Below are 17,209 nucleotides of genomic sequence, written 5' to 3' on the forward strand. Positions count from 1 at the left end.
CTTAGTATTACTTGGTTGTATTCTGGTGTTCCTGTTACCTCTTGGAAAACAGGTAGTTATGAGTGCTCTGAAGTAATCCTTTTTTAAGTACTTCATCACAGGTCTTGCAACAGTAGCTTGAACACAATTAGCCAGATTGAATTTCTACAATTATTTTAAGAATAAAGGTTGATTCCCAGCAAGTCTTAACATAGCCCCAGGTACTGATCTTCTGGGACCTATTTCATTCAGTCATACCGCTCCCAATCCACGGGTATCCCTCACTGTGTAAGCAACATCCACTACTAGATAGGAAAACTAAAAGAAATCTTCTAATGAACTGCTGCCATCTTCCTCAGTAGAGCTGGTGATTTCAGGTATGTCATCCCTTCAATTTCTTTAGATTGCTCATTTGCAAAAACTAAAGAGTAGAACTTCTAGGATTGTTCAGTGGCCCCACACTTTGTTCATGAGAACACAATATTTTAACAGTCAGAAAGATTAACACAGTGGAATGGAGATACAGAAAATGCAAGAACAAAGACACAAGCTCAAATGGAATAGTGTTACAACAACAGAAAAAGTACTCACCTGTCTAGGAAGACCTGGGCTCACAAGGAGAAACTCCTCAAGGAAAGGATCTCCAGAAAAAAAAAACCTTTCTTGGTGGCAGTCAGCCCTTAAATGGGGTCTAGGAGAGGTGCAGCCAGGTCTCACCCCCTTCTAGTCACACAACTGAATTGCCTTCACCTGTGCTCCCAGGGCTGACTGGCTCTTTTCCCCAGGTGCTCAATCAGTGGTTCTAGGACATGTCTCCACAATTACCATACAAGTAGCCGGCAAGGGCCATAACTTGGTGCATATGTTGATATTAGCCACAACTGCAGACCACTCCTAGGGGAGATGGCTTTTCTATGCTTCCAGGGTGACCCTTCCGCAGCACCATTTCCACAGTTTTCCAATCTACACCTGTCCAACCACAGAATAGCCAGACTGAAGCAAATGCTGCAGCTTTAACTCTAGAAAGCTCAATACAGTTTGCAGAGCCATTTTTGGCACTGTTTTTTGCCACTGCCCGTCTGTTGGATGTTACATACATCCTAGAATCTCAACTGTGTATGCAGAAAAACCCAAACCAAAACAAAAAACCCAGGAGAGAATATAACTTAGGATGCAGTTTCACAGGCAGTTCAACTCACTATAAAATTGCTTGATGCTGAGAGTAAAGGTCATAGCTTCACATTGCTCACATACTCCTTCCCTTTCTCACGCTTTTCTTCTGAAATCACAAGGCTAAGGGATGAGTCCAGATCAGAGCACTAATCTAGCAGTCTTTTTAGAGTTATCTTTCAGAGCTGGCGTTCATTTGGATTGGCAAATGGCTGCATTCCTCTTCTAATCTGACCTTTTAAAAAAGCATTTGCTAACACTGAATTCATCTTCTAAGATTTACAGCATACTATCCATCCCTATTGCCACAACAGCAAACACTCTGAAAGATTCTCTCTGTTTATGATGTTGTGTCACATCTCCAAGTTGCATCCAACATGAAGAAACAATTTACCCCCATGCAGGTATAGGAGCCTGATAGGAACACACTGACCTAAGACTCTGCTGCCCCGGAAAGAATGCTGTGGCCTTTCCTTTGACATGCCTTGAGATTGTGCCTTGGGTGTATCTAAAAGGACAGAGAAGCTGATCATTCGTAAGGTTTTATATGTGAAAGTTGAAGTCAGAATAAAGGTTTCCTTCCTGCCATGAGCAAGGGTGGACTGTCAACCACGTAGAAATGAATAGCATTACCCATATTCAGAGGAAACAGCATAGCACCAGACTGGGACAGCAGAAACCAGCATAGGGGGCATGCTCACTTAACTACAAAATCTGCTTTCAGATTCTGCTGATGAAATAGATTCCCCAAAGCCTGCTGAGGCCGTCATTTCCCTTTTCTGGTGGCTGAGATGGGACAGGCAGTGCCCTACAGACACATCCTAAGGGTCTGGCATACTCACATTTCCTTTTGAAGGCTTTCACATACAGAAAAATCTGTTGTTCTGTTGGAAGAAAAACCTGATAGTAAACGTAGAGAGAAATAGCCTGTTGAATCCTTTCAGAGCCAAAATAATGCATGACTTCACACAGGCACCTTTTCTTATTCCTTCTTTGTGCTCATTTACCCACCCGAAGAGCAAACTACCCCCCACTGTCATCAAGTGGATTACAGATTTTACTAAACATGGACATCCATTTCCAGGTTTGATGGTATTTAGGACTAAATTCAGAGCTCCATATGCATCAGCCCAGCTCTGAGACTACTGCAGGAGCCAGAGATACTTGCCATCCACAGGCCATCAAGGTTGAAAGAAGTCATTCATGGAAGAGTCAGAAGCTTCACATATATATGTGGATATAAGGAAGTCTCAGTAACCACAAAAGCCAGTTGTTAGTGCTTCTCTGCAATAAGAGAATGGTTTCCATACTGCTATTCAGTTCCTTCTGCATACAGTATAGTGAATCTTATCCTTGCATTTATGCACAGTTGAAGACTAATCAAGATCTCATAAGTTACCAGGTCTCTTACTGTTATTGAATTTCCCTCCATTTCTTATCTTGAGTAGCTATTATGATTCCAGGTATTCAAGGGAATGTTACTCAGAAAAGATAAGGTAATAAGCCATCGATATAGGACCCTTGTACTTAGATTTCTGCATACCTAGCTCCCTGTTTATATTATTAACCATGGCAGAAAAAAAAAGGAGGGGGGAGTAGGGTTGAATTACCCAACATTTCCTTCTCAAACAGCGTATGGAGTAGAAATTGCTCAGCAGATGTCATCTCTCCTTCTTCATCAACAGAAAAGAGATTTTAGGGGGTGAAGGGTTTGCCTGTTTTCCTTAGGGATGGCTATTCAGAGGGGAGGGGATCACCCCCAAATGCATCCATTAACATATACCCATCTCACCTCTTTGAAAGGAGAAGTTAATTGCTTAAGTTGGTTTGACTAAGCTTAGGGAAAACAAACAAACTCTTTTTAGGCAGTAGGTCCTCTAGACTTCGAGGGAAGAATCTCATCTCTCCATTCTCTTCTCCCCAAATTATTTTCTTAATAAACGAGTTAGACAAGTCAATGCTCTTCAGTACATTCAGTAAAAAATACAAAACCCTCTGATAGCAAGTTGATTACAAGCACTTCCTTTCACATTCAGAACTTCCCTGAAGATGAACTTTGCGTCACAGCTATTATTTAGTTTCCCATAAACAAGACCGAATACCTGCTATGGGATACATTCCTGTTAATAAAGTCCCCTTTTGATCCCAGCCTTCTTTTAAATCTTGATACCTTTCCAAATGCAACAAGAAATACTCAATGTCCACGAGAATCATTTACATATATGTGCATAAAAGAAGTCCTAAAATGGGTGTACCAAGAATTCCCCAAAGAGGTTCAGGAGAAACAGTGTTTCTCCAAACTTGGCAAAACCCAGGTAGGACGGATAGGCCAATCCTGAAGCTTGCTATGGAGGCCCTGTGCTCTCCAACCCAACACTCTTGCCTCCTCTCCTGGATGCCAGGCTCTACCTCCTCCTCTGCACCAGCTCTGAAACTCATCACATTCACCATGCAAGCAGGGTGCCGGAATCTGGCTGAATCAGCAGTTTGAACCAGGTAGGTAAAAACATGTCAGTAGAGGGCAGGCAGGAAGAGAAACTGCTCTATTTTGGTGGAGGCAGCCTGCTACATCACCTTGAGTCTATCATTTTCATTCCAACCTCTCACTACCTTCTTCAGCAGATGAGCACTTACAGAGCTGGTTGTGGCCACCCTGTGGGGATGGCTCTGCCTCCAGCTGCCATGTCTGCCCCTTGCTGGGCAGCCACCAAACAGCCTCATTGTCAGCAAAAGGTGATATGTAACTTCACCACAGATACAACAAGGTGGAAAGCCCAGTATTTTTTCCTTAAAGCGCTGAGGAATGTGAGCCTAATCTGAAGCGTCACTAAGTGAGGTTTCAGTGTCCAGAGCTAATGTGATGCCATGCTCTGTGAGCTCAGCCGGCAAAACCTGCAGTGTCCCACCTGACCCATGACAGCACAGCCACTCTGTCAAGCCAGGTTTACTCACAAGACCAGCAAGAACAGACAGGACAGATGATTAAAAACATATAGTATGAGTCACAGAATCAGAGATTCACAGAATGACCTGGGTTGGAAGGGACCTCAAGGATCATGAAGTTCCGGCCCCCCTGCCTGGCAGGGCCACCAAACTTCCACAGTCCTTCAGTCTTTAATACTATTCCAGCAAAATGACATAAGAAAACCAAACAAACCTTGATTATAACAACGAAATCTTGGGCCTTCTTTGAAAATGTGACTGTCAGATGCACACAGTTTCTTTTGTTCTGTCAGGCAGCAAGATTGAACTCCTGGAGTAAGTAAGGGCACTGGAGCTACACCACTCACACTCTACCTGAGAAACCAACCAATACAGCCAACAGCAAACAGATAAATAGAGAAGACTGGGAATAAAAAAACAGAACTGATGACTCAGCACATTGGAAAAAACCTCATGGTGATCATGCCATCTTGAACTAATTCCCTTTCCAAGATCTATATCATTACCTGCATCTCTGTGAATGTGCCTTTGCTGCAATTTCTTTCAGATTAAAACTGAAGCAAGCAAAAAAGACAGAGCCCAGCCAACAGGCCTGTAGGTGCCCCAGCTACCAACGTGAGATAGCAGAGACCTCAAAGCTCCTCAGCCCACAGCTCTTATTTTTATGTAGGCTGTATTGATTTATTGCGAGGTATCAGGAAATTTCTGAATGGTCTGGCCAGCTTCACATGCCTCGCTGACTTTTGAAATGAAAGCAACAGAGCTTTTGCTTAAGTCAACAGTGTAAGTCACCAGTTTAAAGGTTACCACTTGATTGCGCAGCACAAGAAGCAGACACTTATCTTCCCAGTCCAAGGACTTCTGGCTTTCTGGGCAGCAGCACACAGCGCTGGATCGTTTGGAAATACACTTTTGCAGAGTTATAAACAAAACAGGGTGCAAGAAGATGGGCCTGCGAGTGTGGGGCAGCTGGGCCCGCTGTCCCACATACAGCCCTGGCTTTAGGGGAGCGGTCACCAGACCATCCCGGCAGCTTCCCCTACACAGCAGGTGGAATGTAGGGCAGCAGCTCGGGGCACAGTCTGCACCAGGCCCCACGCCATCACCCTTAGCCAGGGCTGCCAAGAAGCCACAGGGAGGTGAGGACATGGGGTTGGTGGATGCCACTGTCCCACATACACCATGTGCAGCAGGGCGGGAGGTCTTGACCTGCTTTGGAGAGAATAGGGCAGTGTCAGGGAAGAGGTAGGCTAAAGCAAGAAGTGCACCTTAGGAAAGAAAAAAACCTGACAACTCGATGAGGTGTGTGCTCCCAGCTAATGCAGTTAGAGCTCAACAAGTTGTTTCCAAATCCCAAAAGCGAGTCAGGACATCAGCCTGGGCAAGCTGCAACTGCAGCAGGGCCCCTCCTGCGGGCACCGGGGGGCCCTGAGAGCAGCTCCTTCGGGACCGCCAAGGAAGCAATCCCCAGCAAACCCCATAGGACTAACTTGTAAAAGGACCAATCCCAGGCAAAACCTATGGGGCCGACCCAATGAAAAAGGCTGGCTGCTGTGGCAGGGCTGTGTTGTCATACATTGCTTACGTTTGTTTTAATTTTAAACCCGGAGTCAGCCCAAGGTTTGTTACACAAACACATGGCACCCGTATTACATTCTGCCTCATATTTATAGAAAGTACCGCGGCAGTCCAGACAGCGCAGAGATGCCATAACGTTAACAACATTTATTATTAGTATGACAAAAGAACAAAAATAAGCCTGTAGAAACCATGACTTAAAGTTTAAGGGATTGATCGGAATAAGGAACCGAACTGCAGAGCTATTAGTGAAGAAAATCTCTCCAGCATTAACTCACGCAATCCCCAGGCCACCAAGTGCTTTGTTATATAAACACACCCCCAGAAAGGCAATTTCTTTAAAAACTCGAGCCCTGAACACTGATTAACACGTTTAATGCCAGCCCAATTAACACTGCTGAGCCCCAGCCCAGGGAGTGCTGAGGCAGAAGCCCTGATACCTCTCTCGATCCTGCTGCTGAGGAGAGTGGATTTGGGACAAAGGGTGAATCTTAACGATGCCTTTTTGCTGTCCAAACTGCCACTTCCTCCTCAGCCCAAACAAGCAGGGAAGGGTACCAGCACATCCCCACCAGCCATAAGCACCATTACTAGACTTTCCCATTCCAGCTGCAAAGGTAGATGCAGCAGTGGCCTGAACCCCTGCCCTTCACCTAAAGAGAAAGCAGGAAAAGAAAGAGAAAAATAATAAGGGAAGCAGGACAGAGCACCCCAGCAGCACTTGCAGAGCCGAACCTTCTGGAAGAGCGTATTAGCTTTGGCTGCTGCCCAGCCAGGAGTGCCCTGGTTAATCTGTAGCCAGGCTGAGGGAGAGGGACAGGGCCGCCCCACAGGCAGGGAAGGGTGAGAGGCTGCGGTGGGACAGGAGCGTTGCTTTTGGCTTTTTTTTTTTCCAAAAAATTTTTATTGGGAGAACTACAAAACATTTACAGTACAAAGTTTACAGTCTCACACAATTTGTAGTGAACTGACTCCCGAAAAATATATTACAACTCAAGTTGACTTATCCTTTAGTTACATTCAAAACATACTTCTGTTAAAGTAGTCCAAAAGAGTACATAGTGCTCAATCTGTACCTATGTACAAACAAAACTAAGCTACCGCTCATTCATCCACCGTCCAGGGAAGTTTTGGAAAACTCCCGACTTTCTACATAAGAAAAAATAATAATAATAATAATAATAATATTACAAGTTTTGGAATTCAATTAAACAAGATATGCTCGTGTATAAAGTTTCAGATCCAAAGATGGCCGCCATTCTTACAAAATAAAGAGTGGTGAAATTTTGCTGTAGTCAAAAAAACCCATCCCTACATTCAAATTATCACCTCAAGCATTAAGAGAAATACTCATTTGGTTGAGAAGTATTTAAGGCAAGCGTGGACCCTCCAGAAGGCACTGTGAGGCATAATACTGGGCACCCCAATTATTGCTACATCCGTTGAGACTACATCACAGTGTGAGTGGTGGAGTTAGGCAACGAGGAACACTTTTTGGTTACACTTGGAAACGAGGCTGCGTCAGGTTCGCCACTTTGAAGTCTGATTGCCAAAAGTCAAAGTCTCTTGTTGTTGGTTTTGCTTCTAACTCGGACGGGCTACAACCATTTACATTCTAAAAACAACAAAAAAAAACCCCATAGAAATTCCTCAAACTACTTCCACAGCATCGAGACCGATTTCTATACAGAAACCATGCAATCTTTCAGATTTACGTAAACAAGGAAAGAAATTAATGAAATAAATATTACATACAATCTCTTAAATTAAGAATTTTACTCATTTACAATAAAATAACCAAGTGAAGTTACAAAAAAAAGGCATATATTACTGTGAAAAGAACACACTCCACATTTCGCCGATTAATAATGGCAATCATAATTTAAACATAATAAAAGAATATATATCTATTGCTTTTCATCATACCCGATAAATACAGTATGAACAAATTACCAATGCATACTTTTCACAAGATAATAAATAAGTTAAATAGTTTCATATTGAGTTGTGTGCAGTGACTCATTCATGCAATCAACTCAAAACAGCTAAAAAAAAATTAAAAAACAAAAAAAATCAGCAGTTATTCTCCAACAATTACAAACTAAACTCGATCGAGTGCTTCCAAATAAAGCAACAACGAGAAAGAAAAAAGTTGTTCTAAGCCAAACATCCACTAAGTGGTGGCAATGGAACCAATATTAAACTTTGGAATGAAGGTTTTAGCATTTGTTATAATAATAATATATAGATATATAAAAAAAATAGAAGGTTGTTATCAAGGCATATTCTTGGCAGGATGTTGGATTTCGCGCTGGAGAAGCTCGCGGTGGGTCCGGCCGCGTTCCCGGATGGAATGGTGCTGCTGGTGCGGATCAGAACTCGTCTCCGGAGAACGAGAAGGAACAACCCCGACACACAAATCCCCCTTCTTCCAAGGTCTCTCTAGAAAAATAGGTTTGTTCAGTTCACGTCAGTCGCCCTTTCGCAAGACGCTTTTCGCTTTGTTCAGCTCTCGTGTGTACATAGATAGGTTACGCGTATAAAAAACAAACAAACACGACAACAAACATTCAGGGGGGGCCGGCTCGCTCCCCGCGCCCCACCGCCCGCGGCCCCTTCTTTCCTTCCTTCCTTCCTTCCTTCAGTCGTCGGAGATGGACAGGCGGCTGAAGATGGGCAGGCGGCGGCCCGAGTCCAGGCCGGGCGACTCGGAGCCGCTGAGCGAGCCGGAGCTGAGCGAGCCGCTCAAGTAACTCTCGCGGTCCGAGAGCGAGTCCGGCGGGCTGGGCGGCGCGTCGAACACGGGCGACTCGGAGAGACGGCGCAGGGGCTGGAAGCTGAAGGGCGGCGAGGCGGGGGGCGGCGGGCAGCCCCCGGGCGGCGGCGGCGGCTGCTGCTGCTGGCAACGGTAGTAGGCGGCGGCGGCCACGGCGGCAGCGGCGGCGAAGCCCGGCGTGTGCAGGGCGAGCGGAGCGATGAGGCTGCCCAGCTCCTGGCCCGAGAAGGCGAAGGCGTTGTTGGCGCAGGGCGGAGAGAGCAGCTCCTCGCAGTACGAGGCCGAGGCGGGCGGCGGCGGCGTGCGGGAGCCGCCGGGGCTCTCCAGCAGCGCGGCCTCCAAGCGGCCGCCGGGCGGGGGCGGCGGGGCGGCGCCGTGCGGGTGCGGGGGGTGGTGGTGGTGGTGATGGTGGGCGGAGAAGCCGGAGAAGCTGAGGCTGTGGTGCAGCTTGGGCCGCTCCCCGCCGCCGCCGCCGCCGCGCGGGTGCCCGAAGCCGCCGCCCAGCGGGTGTTCGCGGGGAGCGAAGGCGCGGAGGTCGCCGGTGCTGCCGGCGGGGTGCGGGGCCGCGTGGTGCTGGTGGTGCTGGTGCGGAGCGGCGGCCGAGGGCGGGGGGGCGGCGGCCGTGCCCCCTCCGGGCGCCGGGCGGCGCTCGTCGGCGTTGTGGATGAAGTGGCAGCGCGGGCCGTAGGGGCAGAAGCCGATGGTGTGGAAGGTGCGGCACAGCTCCGTCTTGTACTTGGGGTGGCGGGTGAGGCTGCGCAGCTCGTGGAAGCCGTGCGCGAACTGGCACTTCTCGCCGTACTTGCAGGCGCCGCTCTCCTCGAAGGGGCGGCACAGCTCCGTCTTGTAGCGCGTGGAGTTGATGGGCGCCCCGCCGCCCCCCGAACCGCCCCCCTTGCCGGCCGCCGCCTGCTGCTGCTGCTGGAGCTGCTGCATCAGGTGCTGGCTGCGCTCGCCGTTCTCGCTGAAGGAGCGGTCCCGGAACTTGTTCTCCTTGTTCAGCAGGGCCGTGGGGCTGCCGCCGCCGCCGCCGGAGCCCGGCTCCTTCAAGCCGCCGAACGAGGACGAGGAGGACGAGGACGAAGAGGAGGAGGACGAGCTGGAGCCGGTGGGGCTGGGGAACTTGGCGCCGGCGGCCAGGGCCGGCAGGTTGCTGGTCGAGTGCCGCCGCAGGAAGCCCGGAGCGAAGCCGGAGCCGGAGGAGGCGACCGGGGTGCCCACGGCCTTCTTGTCCAGCATGCTGCTCAGGTTGGTCAGCGACTTCTCCGTCTGCGGGGCGCCGGGGCGGGAGAAAGAGAGCGGGGGTTGCAGCGGGACCGCGCCGAGCCCGCCCCGCCGAAGTCGGGCGGAGGAGCCCCGGCCCCGAACGCGGCGACCCCCCAAACCCCCCCACCCCGCGCCGCCGCAGCCCACTCTTACCTTGCACAAGAAGTCGATGTCGTAGAAGGCAGATAACAGCGTCGTAGACATCTCTAGATCCTGTAATGGTCGGAAATACAGGAAGGACCGAACGATCCCGCTCTCCTCGGAGGGTTTGGAAAAGCCACGACGAGACGGGAGGGGGCCGCGTGCTTCGGAGCCGAAACGGTCCCGGCTCCTTCCCGGCGGGGCGGGCGGGACGGCGGGTGCCGGGCCGAGGCGGCGACGGCGGCTGCACAGCAGCGAGCGACCTGCGGGAACTCCGCGGCGCCCCGCGCCGCCTCCATATAAACGCCGCCGCCTCGGCCCGCAGGGGCGGGCCCCGCTCCCCCCGCCCCGCTCCGGCCTCCGCCCCGCCCCGAACCGAGCGGCCCGGCCGCGGCGGACATGGCGGACCGGGCCCCGCGGGAAGGGGCCGCCCCCGCCCGCCCCGCCGAAAATAAACCCCGTGCCACGTAACTGCCGCGGGACAAAGGGCCGAGCGCGGGGCGGCGGCGGGCTGCACTGTGCGGGCTGCCGTGTGTGGGTTGCTGTGTACAGGTTGCTGCGCCCCGGGCCGCTCGCAGCCTCCCCTCACGGCCGGACGGGAAGTTTGCGTCCGTAATGCTCAGCAGGCGCTCGGTGCTCGCCCTCCGCCGTGCCCGGCTGCGAACGGCCCACGTCAGCAGCAGGAAGCACGCGCCGTCAGAGTCAAACCCGGGCTGGGCTGGGTACGGGGTGGGTACGTTCCTCGGCCGCTCTCCTGGCGTTTCGCCCCGCTCCGCTCTCCCGTTTTCCCCCGTCCCGTCCCGGGCTCGCATTGGGACCGGCCCTTCCCGCCCCTCCGGGCCCCTCCGAGCCGAGCTCGGCGCCGCGCCGCCCCCTGCCGCCCGCCCCGTGTAACGCTGCCGGCCTCGGGCACGGGGAGCGCAGCGCGGCGGTGCCGCCCGCGTGCGGGGCTGCCCCGAGCCCGGCAACGCTGCTCCCGGCCCGTCCCTTGCGGGCTGCAGCGGCCGGGAAAGGGTTAAAGCCCCGCGAGCGGCTGGTTTATGGTTTATGGTAACTGAGAGCAACGAGCCCGCGTGTGCCAGCACGGACCTTGATCTGCTCCGTATAAAGTAATGCAGAGCGCGGCGCTTCCAGCCGCACTACACACACATTGAGGCACCGTGCTGCTCCCCTGACCCGTGCTGTGGTTCCACGGTGCTGCTCGCTGCCGGGCTGCCCAACTGCCCGCCAGGCGTTGCTGTCTCACGGCCACCGCCCGGCACAGCCGCTCTGCTCTCCTCGTGGCGCTGACTCCCCTTTGACCGAGCGGGCGCTCCGCTCTAAGTCACACACGTCACCCCGAGCCCTGCAGCTGGCAGCGAGCGCTCGGAGTCGCGCTCCCGCTCGAGCCCCGTTGCAGTGTCGCACCCCGCCGAGCCGGGCCTGGAAGCGGGGCGGCCCCGAGGCCGTGTCCGCTGCTCACGGCGGTGCGCTACTGCCACCTGCCGGCCGCCCGCGGCGCTGCACGGCCCGGCCCGGCGCTCCCGGCGAGGCGCCGCCGCTCGACAAGCATCGAGTGAAAGGTTCGTAAAACGGCGACGTGCTGCAAAAGCGGCCGGCTGAATCGCTAGGAAATGCAGGCAAGCGTTAACTAACGCCGGTCCGTCCACACAGCAAGGCTGGCTGATGGCAGAGTAAGGTTACATCTTGCCTCCACCCAGAGCAAAATGCAGTAACGCTTAATACAGAGTCAAAATCTTGTCAATGGCAAAGAAAGAAGCCAAGGTTTATTGAAGTAACACTTAAAAACGTACCCCATTGATTTAATGATTACTGTTCCATGCATAGGAAAACCAAGAAAAACGCCCCCAAACCCAGTTTTTTTCTTGGTATTAAAATACAGGAGGTCAAAATTTGGACTAAAACATACCCCGACAGGTGGCCTGCACCTGGCTGCATGGGAAATATTAGGCTGAGCCGCTCTACTTCCTACAGTAGCAACAACAAGCCGCGCTCAGCAGAATTACATTAGCAAATGCATTTAAAGGGAACGGTCCCAGCAGTACACCTGGCAACAGAGGAACGGGCTCACGGATGGAAAATGCGTTGGCTGGTAGCATGAACAGCAGCTAGTTTGCAACATGATGCTCATCACGACCATCCCTCAGCTCCATGGATACCTTACCTTACCCTGCTGAGCCTACAGCTCCCTGAGAACGAACGTTTAGGAACTTTGTTGTAACTCTGTAGGAACTTTTGGTAATTCACTTTTTCACATTCCCACCTTTGCTCTTGCCATCACACTGCAGCACATGCAGTACTTTAAGGCACAGTGATGTTTGCTCGTTCTGAATGGCCAGTTTAGTGAATTCTGCCGTTTTCAGAAATTCAGGACTGGGAGGCAGGGCTGTAAGGAGGCGGGCAATGAGCTGGGCTTGGTCCTGGGCCCTTCTGCAGAGCCTGTCAAGCTCCTCTCCATCTGGCAGGGCCAGGTGGGTCGCCTGGGCGAGCAGCAGCAGGTGCTTACCCAGCAGCCTGGCACTGGTCAGCTTCTCTGCCCAGAAGTTCGCTTCCCCTTTGTCAAACAGGCAATCATCTTCTTCCTAAGTGGAAACACGGCCATTAGAAAAGGACCCATGTGGTATGGCAAGTGCTAAGTGAGGCCCTAGTGAGGCTGGAGAGCACGCAGCCCAAACCCAGCAATCGGCAGCAGTGACACTGAATGCAATTAGCTGCAGCTGCAGCCAGCAGCCATTTGTTAAGTACCTCTTGATTTATTTCATTGTTTGTTGGTCTTTTAATTTCATGCTGATATTACCAGGACACTGACATCAAACTCTATTTATCTACTCTAAGCACCATCCATGCAATTTATTTTTTATTTTTAAATAAATACAGTTCATACTGGATTAATGACCATCAGTCCACTCCACTACTCTGTTCCTCCCCACCACGAGCCTGCAGAAGCACAGCAGCCCTGCCACTGGTGTCACTTACTGGGGCAGATGGCTCCAGGCCTCCCCTTGGGTCGCTGTCTCCCAGCAGCCATTCCAGCAGCACCGGGATGCCGGCACACGTCTGCCCCCACTGCTGGAGCTGCTCACACAACGTGCCAAAGGCCAAGTCCAGGGCCAGGGGAGCATTCATGACCCTAAATGTGAACCCTGGCAAGAGAAAAGACATGCAACAATGTACAGTGAGATCAAAATTTACACAAATGAATCAGATTGCAAGCAAGTTAGATGGATATTTGTGATGCTCAGAGCCTTTTCTTCCAGTTCCAGCATCGTACACCAAGCAGCTGAAACACTGATGCTTGATACTTTTTCCTTCTCATGTGGTGACATTCCTCACTATGGATGTCTGTACACAGAGATGTCTGTTAGAAACGCTTCCAGAGACTGTCCTGACACCCCGACATGGTGACTATGTACACAGACCTGCAGCTAGGCCATAAATATGAGCTGATCACTCACCGGAACCCAAAGCCTACAGCACATTATATGAGCTAGGATATAAAGTGGGTCACTGTTTGGTATGCAGTCCCTTTATATATAGTAGGATACACACACACACACCATGTAAGAGATCACACAATACAGGCCTGCAGAAGATGCTAAAGAAGGGCAAGGCAGACACTGCTTACCATATCATCGCAGATCTCTGTTTACACAGTTTTTGCTATCGACTTCTACACTATTTTCCCTGAGGACTGAAGAAATGAACAAACAAATGCCAAAGCTGCACACAAAGCCATCAGCCCTATGGTGTTTCTTTCCTAACCTTCCCCACTGGCCAGCAGCCTTGTTTGCATACAGACCCAGCCTCAGCCTTCACAGTTAGGGGTTTCAGCAGTGGTAACATTAGGGTAGTTTGTCTTTTTTTAATGAGAAAGAGGATGGGAAGGGGACAGTTAATGGACAAGTCCCTGTTAAATCTCTGTTACTGTAAAACGGATTTTGGCAGAATTCACCCTTGTCCACAGTCAGCGGCAAAGAGCAGCTGCTCACAGAAAGGCCTTACTTCTGTGCAGTGACATCATGAGGATGCGTCATTGTTGAAGACTGCCTTTTATGAGCAAAGTAAATAGCAGAGCCTGAATTACTCAGAAAAAAAATCAATGCAGAAGGAACAAGAACACAAGAAGTACGGTCTGGGTGCTCCCTGTGCCAGTAGGGCATTTTCCAGAGTATGCTCTGGTGTATGCTGGCACAGAAGAGAGATGTACAGTAAAATGTGGTCTGCATGCCTTAACTGGGGAAATAGGCGTGCCAATGAGTAAGGAAGAGCAGGAAACAACTGCGGGCAGAACAGGCTGATGAGCTCATGGTATCTGATAGACCCAGCGAAGTCCAGAGCACATCAGGGAGGATGAATTAGTATTTGAGACCATGAGAACAAAGGACTGTAATAAAGAAGGGAGTGAAGGAAAAAGAACAGATGGTCCCTTCTTTATCTCAGAGTTAGATGAGGGCACATGGAAATCTCCTTGGACAAGCCACAGGAAGGTAGGCAGTCAATCTCCTGGTGACACTAATAACGCTACATACACGGTGTGTCTCTCTGGTAGGCAGTAAAATTAAACATTCAAGCCTGTTTCCTTCATGTGAAGACTTACCACAGTATCAGGGCAACCCTCAGTTTTGTCAGTGGGAGGAACTTTGCAGGGGCACAGTGCCACATTCCCACACCATTTATTTTAGGTATTGGTTTTGCTGATGTTTCTTTCCAAGTCTTTCCCCTAAGCTTGTTTCCTCCACTGCTGCGAAAACGCCCCGTATTGACAAGGTAGCAAAAAAAAGCAATCCTGAGGTACTGCTTAGATCAAACCTGCTTGCTGGTAGGTTTTTCAGCAGTGCAACAAAGAAGAAAAGGCTGTTTTGCATGGTTAGCTTGTAGGAGAATCATTGTGTGAAAACAAATGAAATTATATATATATAATAATAATTATATATATATATATATATATATTTTTTTTTTCTATTTACGTCTTTTTTTTTCTTCTAGAAGAAGAGAAAATTTACAAGAACAACACATAAAGGAAGTCTAACACATGGGAAAAACACAAAGGCTGAACACAGCACTGCTCCAAAGACACAGACTGGCCTCCTGTGAACTGCAGACACCACTCAACTGATCTGCCAACTGAACGCATGAGATCTGCTGCTCAGGCCGGAGGAAAACACAGAGGCATCCCGTTGATAAGGCTGAAGCTTAAGCTTCAGATGTTTGGGAAAGAGGCTGCCTATGCCAGCCCTCCAATGGCCTCCTGGCACTTGAGGTGTGATACAGGCTGAAGGGCAGATCAAAACCCAGCCCTGCCACAGGGCACCAGAGCAGCTGCGTGGCTCCCCTACCACTTCCCCAGCTGCCATCCCTCACACAGCACGCTGCCATAAGCTGGCTTCCCACAGCTGCTCACACGAGTATTTGATGCCAGAGTACTTCAGGACCTGAGCTGGGGACTACCAATGCCACACAGGCAACAAAGCGGTGGAACAAGTATTCAAAGGTGTATCCCTTAGCTTTTGAGTGCTGAAGTGAGATAGAGAACAGCGAGCAAAGTTATTGCACCCTTATAATTTAAAAGGTATAAAATGCTTTCAGCAGGGAGAACGTTTGGTGGCTTTGATGACCCCCAGCTCTAGAAGTAACAGCACTGAATGCTGTAAGCAAAATAACAGCATTGAATGCTGTAAGCATGTACATATTCTTTTGAGGTACCCACAAAAGGTACATGATGTCTTCTAAAAATTAACATGCGTCTTCACTGACATATTAACTGTTGACGAGAGCTGTTCCTCACATCAGTTTGCCTGCAAAACACGACTGCTTTTTAAGAAGCCACAAGTTACAGATTACCTGATACTGAGCTCATGACTCACACTATGACTTGTGCAGCGGTCTGAGCATGCTGGAAGCTCTTTATGGGCAGGTGGTTCTCTCCCTCACGCCAGACTCCAGCCACAGCCTCGGTTAAGTTCCTCCTGCCAGCTCAAGTCCACTGCTGAGCACCTGGTGAACTAAAGCTCAGAGCAGCAAAATAAGGATTTGGTGTGCAACAAAGGGCGTGGGCTTTCCTGCTTGCTGAGTGAGCTGAGCTGCGTGCCCTGCAGCCTGAATGGGCATGGCTGGAGCTGGGGACTGCGAGGTCCCACAGCCCCTGCACAGAGTGGGGATGCAAAAGAGAGAGAGCAGGAGTTCCCCTGACAGCATGCACTGGGCGGGTCAGCCAGAACCCAAAGCTGCACCACCAGAACCATGTAAACAGCCTGCTAACCGAGATGACTCAAACAGCTATTAATAGCTTCACATAATGTAAGCAATTACGTATCTGAAGTAAGTGAACAAAAAAAAAAACACAACAAACCCTCAAAGGACAGATTTCTAGAAGCCACTCCTGACTGATAGCCATAGGGACTGAAAGGACATAAAGTGAACCTGGAGACGTGGCTATTAGCGAACACTGGAATATACCACAGTGCTTCTACCACAGCGGTTCTGCAGGCTGTCAGACTGGGTCAAAACAATCACTTATTGGTTTTTAAAACTCTAAAGCACTTATATGTTCCAGTGTGCAAAAATATAAGCAACATGATAAGCATCTTGTTAAATAAGTTATTACAGGGGGCTGAAGTACAAAAAAAATCCTCCATGCCTTAAACAAGTAGTTACAAGCAGAAGAATTAATACTACTCCCTGAAATGAAAAACAAAAGATAACCATCAGGTACTACATGTTTTTTTCATTTTCAGGAAGTGAATTTTCATAAAGGGAAAGGGGTTAAGTACTGCACTGTTTTAGTCTTCTTTGTTAATCCACCCACATAAAAATTAGACCTCCTACGTGCACATTCATATACTCCAAAAGCTTTGATCATTCCAGATGTAAATATTTCTTCTAGTCACATATTACATGTCCTCAAACTATACAATTGTTCTCTGTTAAAGCCTTGGTGGGTGATATTATGGAGAGCCAAAAGCATGTATTAAGAGCACACGCATGGAAGACTTCAGCAACAACTGTGATAAAATATGGGCAGGAGAGAACATACTCCTTGCCTAACAAACCATTTTGTAATTGTTTTTGCATTGGGAATGGTTAACTGAAGTTCGTTTTTGATCAGAGGGTAATGCAGTTTGTACACATGTATATACTGCGTTCATAATGAAAATACGAATCGCTACAAGGAGGTTTAGCACCACAGTCTCGAGAGGAAGCCTCACAAAGATCAGTGTACCAACAGTGAGAATGTTGTCAAGGTAAAAGATAGGTTGAAACTGAAATGAGAGATGATATTTTAGGTAGACTACATATATTCTAATGCAGTAAAAAAAACACAACACTGCCTACCAACCAAGGCATAACCAGTAATAC

General features: G+C 49.7%; 2 protein-coding genes across 4 annotated transcripts in view; both read right to left on the minus strand.

The window, feature by feature from the left end:
- Positions 1-6,540: 6,540 nt before the first annotated feature.
- ZFP36L2 (ZFP36 ring finger protein like 2) lies at positions 6,541-10,106 on the minus strand. Its single transcript, XM_015857475.2, has 2 exons — positions 9,866-10,106; positions 6,541-9,715 (listed from the first exon to the last, which is right to left on the minus strand). The coding sequence occupies exons 1-2, from the start codon at positions 9,914-9,916 to the stop codon at positions 8,312-8,314; spliced, it is 1,455 nt and encodes a 484-aa protein (XP_015712961.1). The 5' UTR covers positions 9,917-10,106; the 3' UTR covers positions 6,541-8,311.
- A 1,482-nt stretch (positions 10,107-11,588) lies between these two features.
- The window catches only part of THADA (THADA armadillo repeat containing), a 147,563-nt gene continuing 141,942 nt past the window's right edge, over positions 11,589-17,209 (minus strand). For all 3 annotated transcript variants that reach the window (XM_015857461.2, XM_015857459.2, XM_015857460.2), the window contains exons 37-38: positions 12,830-12,996; positions 11,589-12,435 (exon numbers count right to left, since the gene is read on the minus strand). In XM_015857461.2, the coding sequence (XP_015712947.1) occupies positions 12,097-12,435; positions 12,830-12,996 (506 nt within the window). In that variant the 3' untranslated portion in view covers positions 11,589-12,096. The remainder of the gene's footprint in view (positions 12,436-12,829; positions 12,997-17,209) is intronic.

This window comes from Coturnix japonica, chromosome 3, assembly GCF_001577835.2.
Source record: "Coturnix japonica isolate 7356 chromosome 3, Coturnix japonica 2.1, whole genome shotgun sequence".
Taxonomy (NCBI): domain Eukaryota; kingdom Metazoa; phylum Chordata; class Aves; order Galliformes; family Phasianidae; genus Coturnix; species Coturnix japonica.

Excerpts from the sequence above, each read along its gene's own strand:
- ZFP36L2 (XM_015857475.2), bottom strand. The coding sequence starts at position 9,916 with ATGTCTACGACGCTGTTATCTGCCTTCTACGACATCGACTTCTTGTGC. Across the intron at positions 9,716-9,865 it reads ACATCGACTTCTTGTGCAAG|ACGGAGAAGTCGCTGACCAA; the intron begins GTAAGAGTGGGC and ends GGCGCCCCGCAG.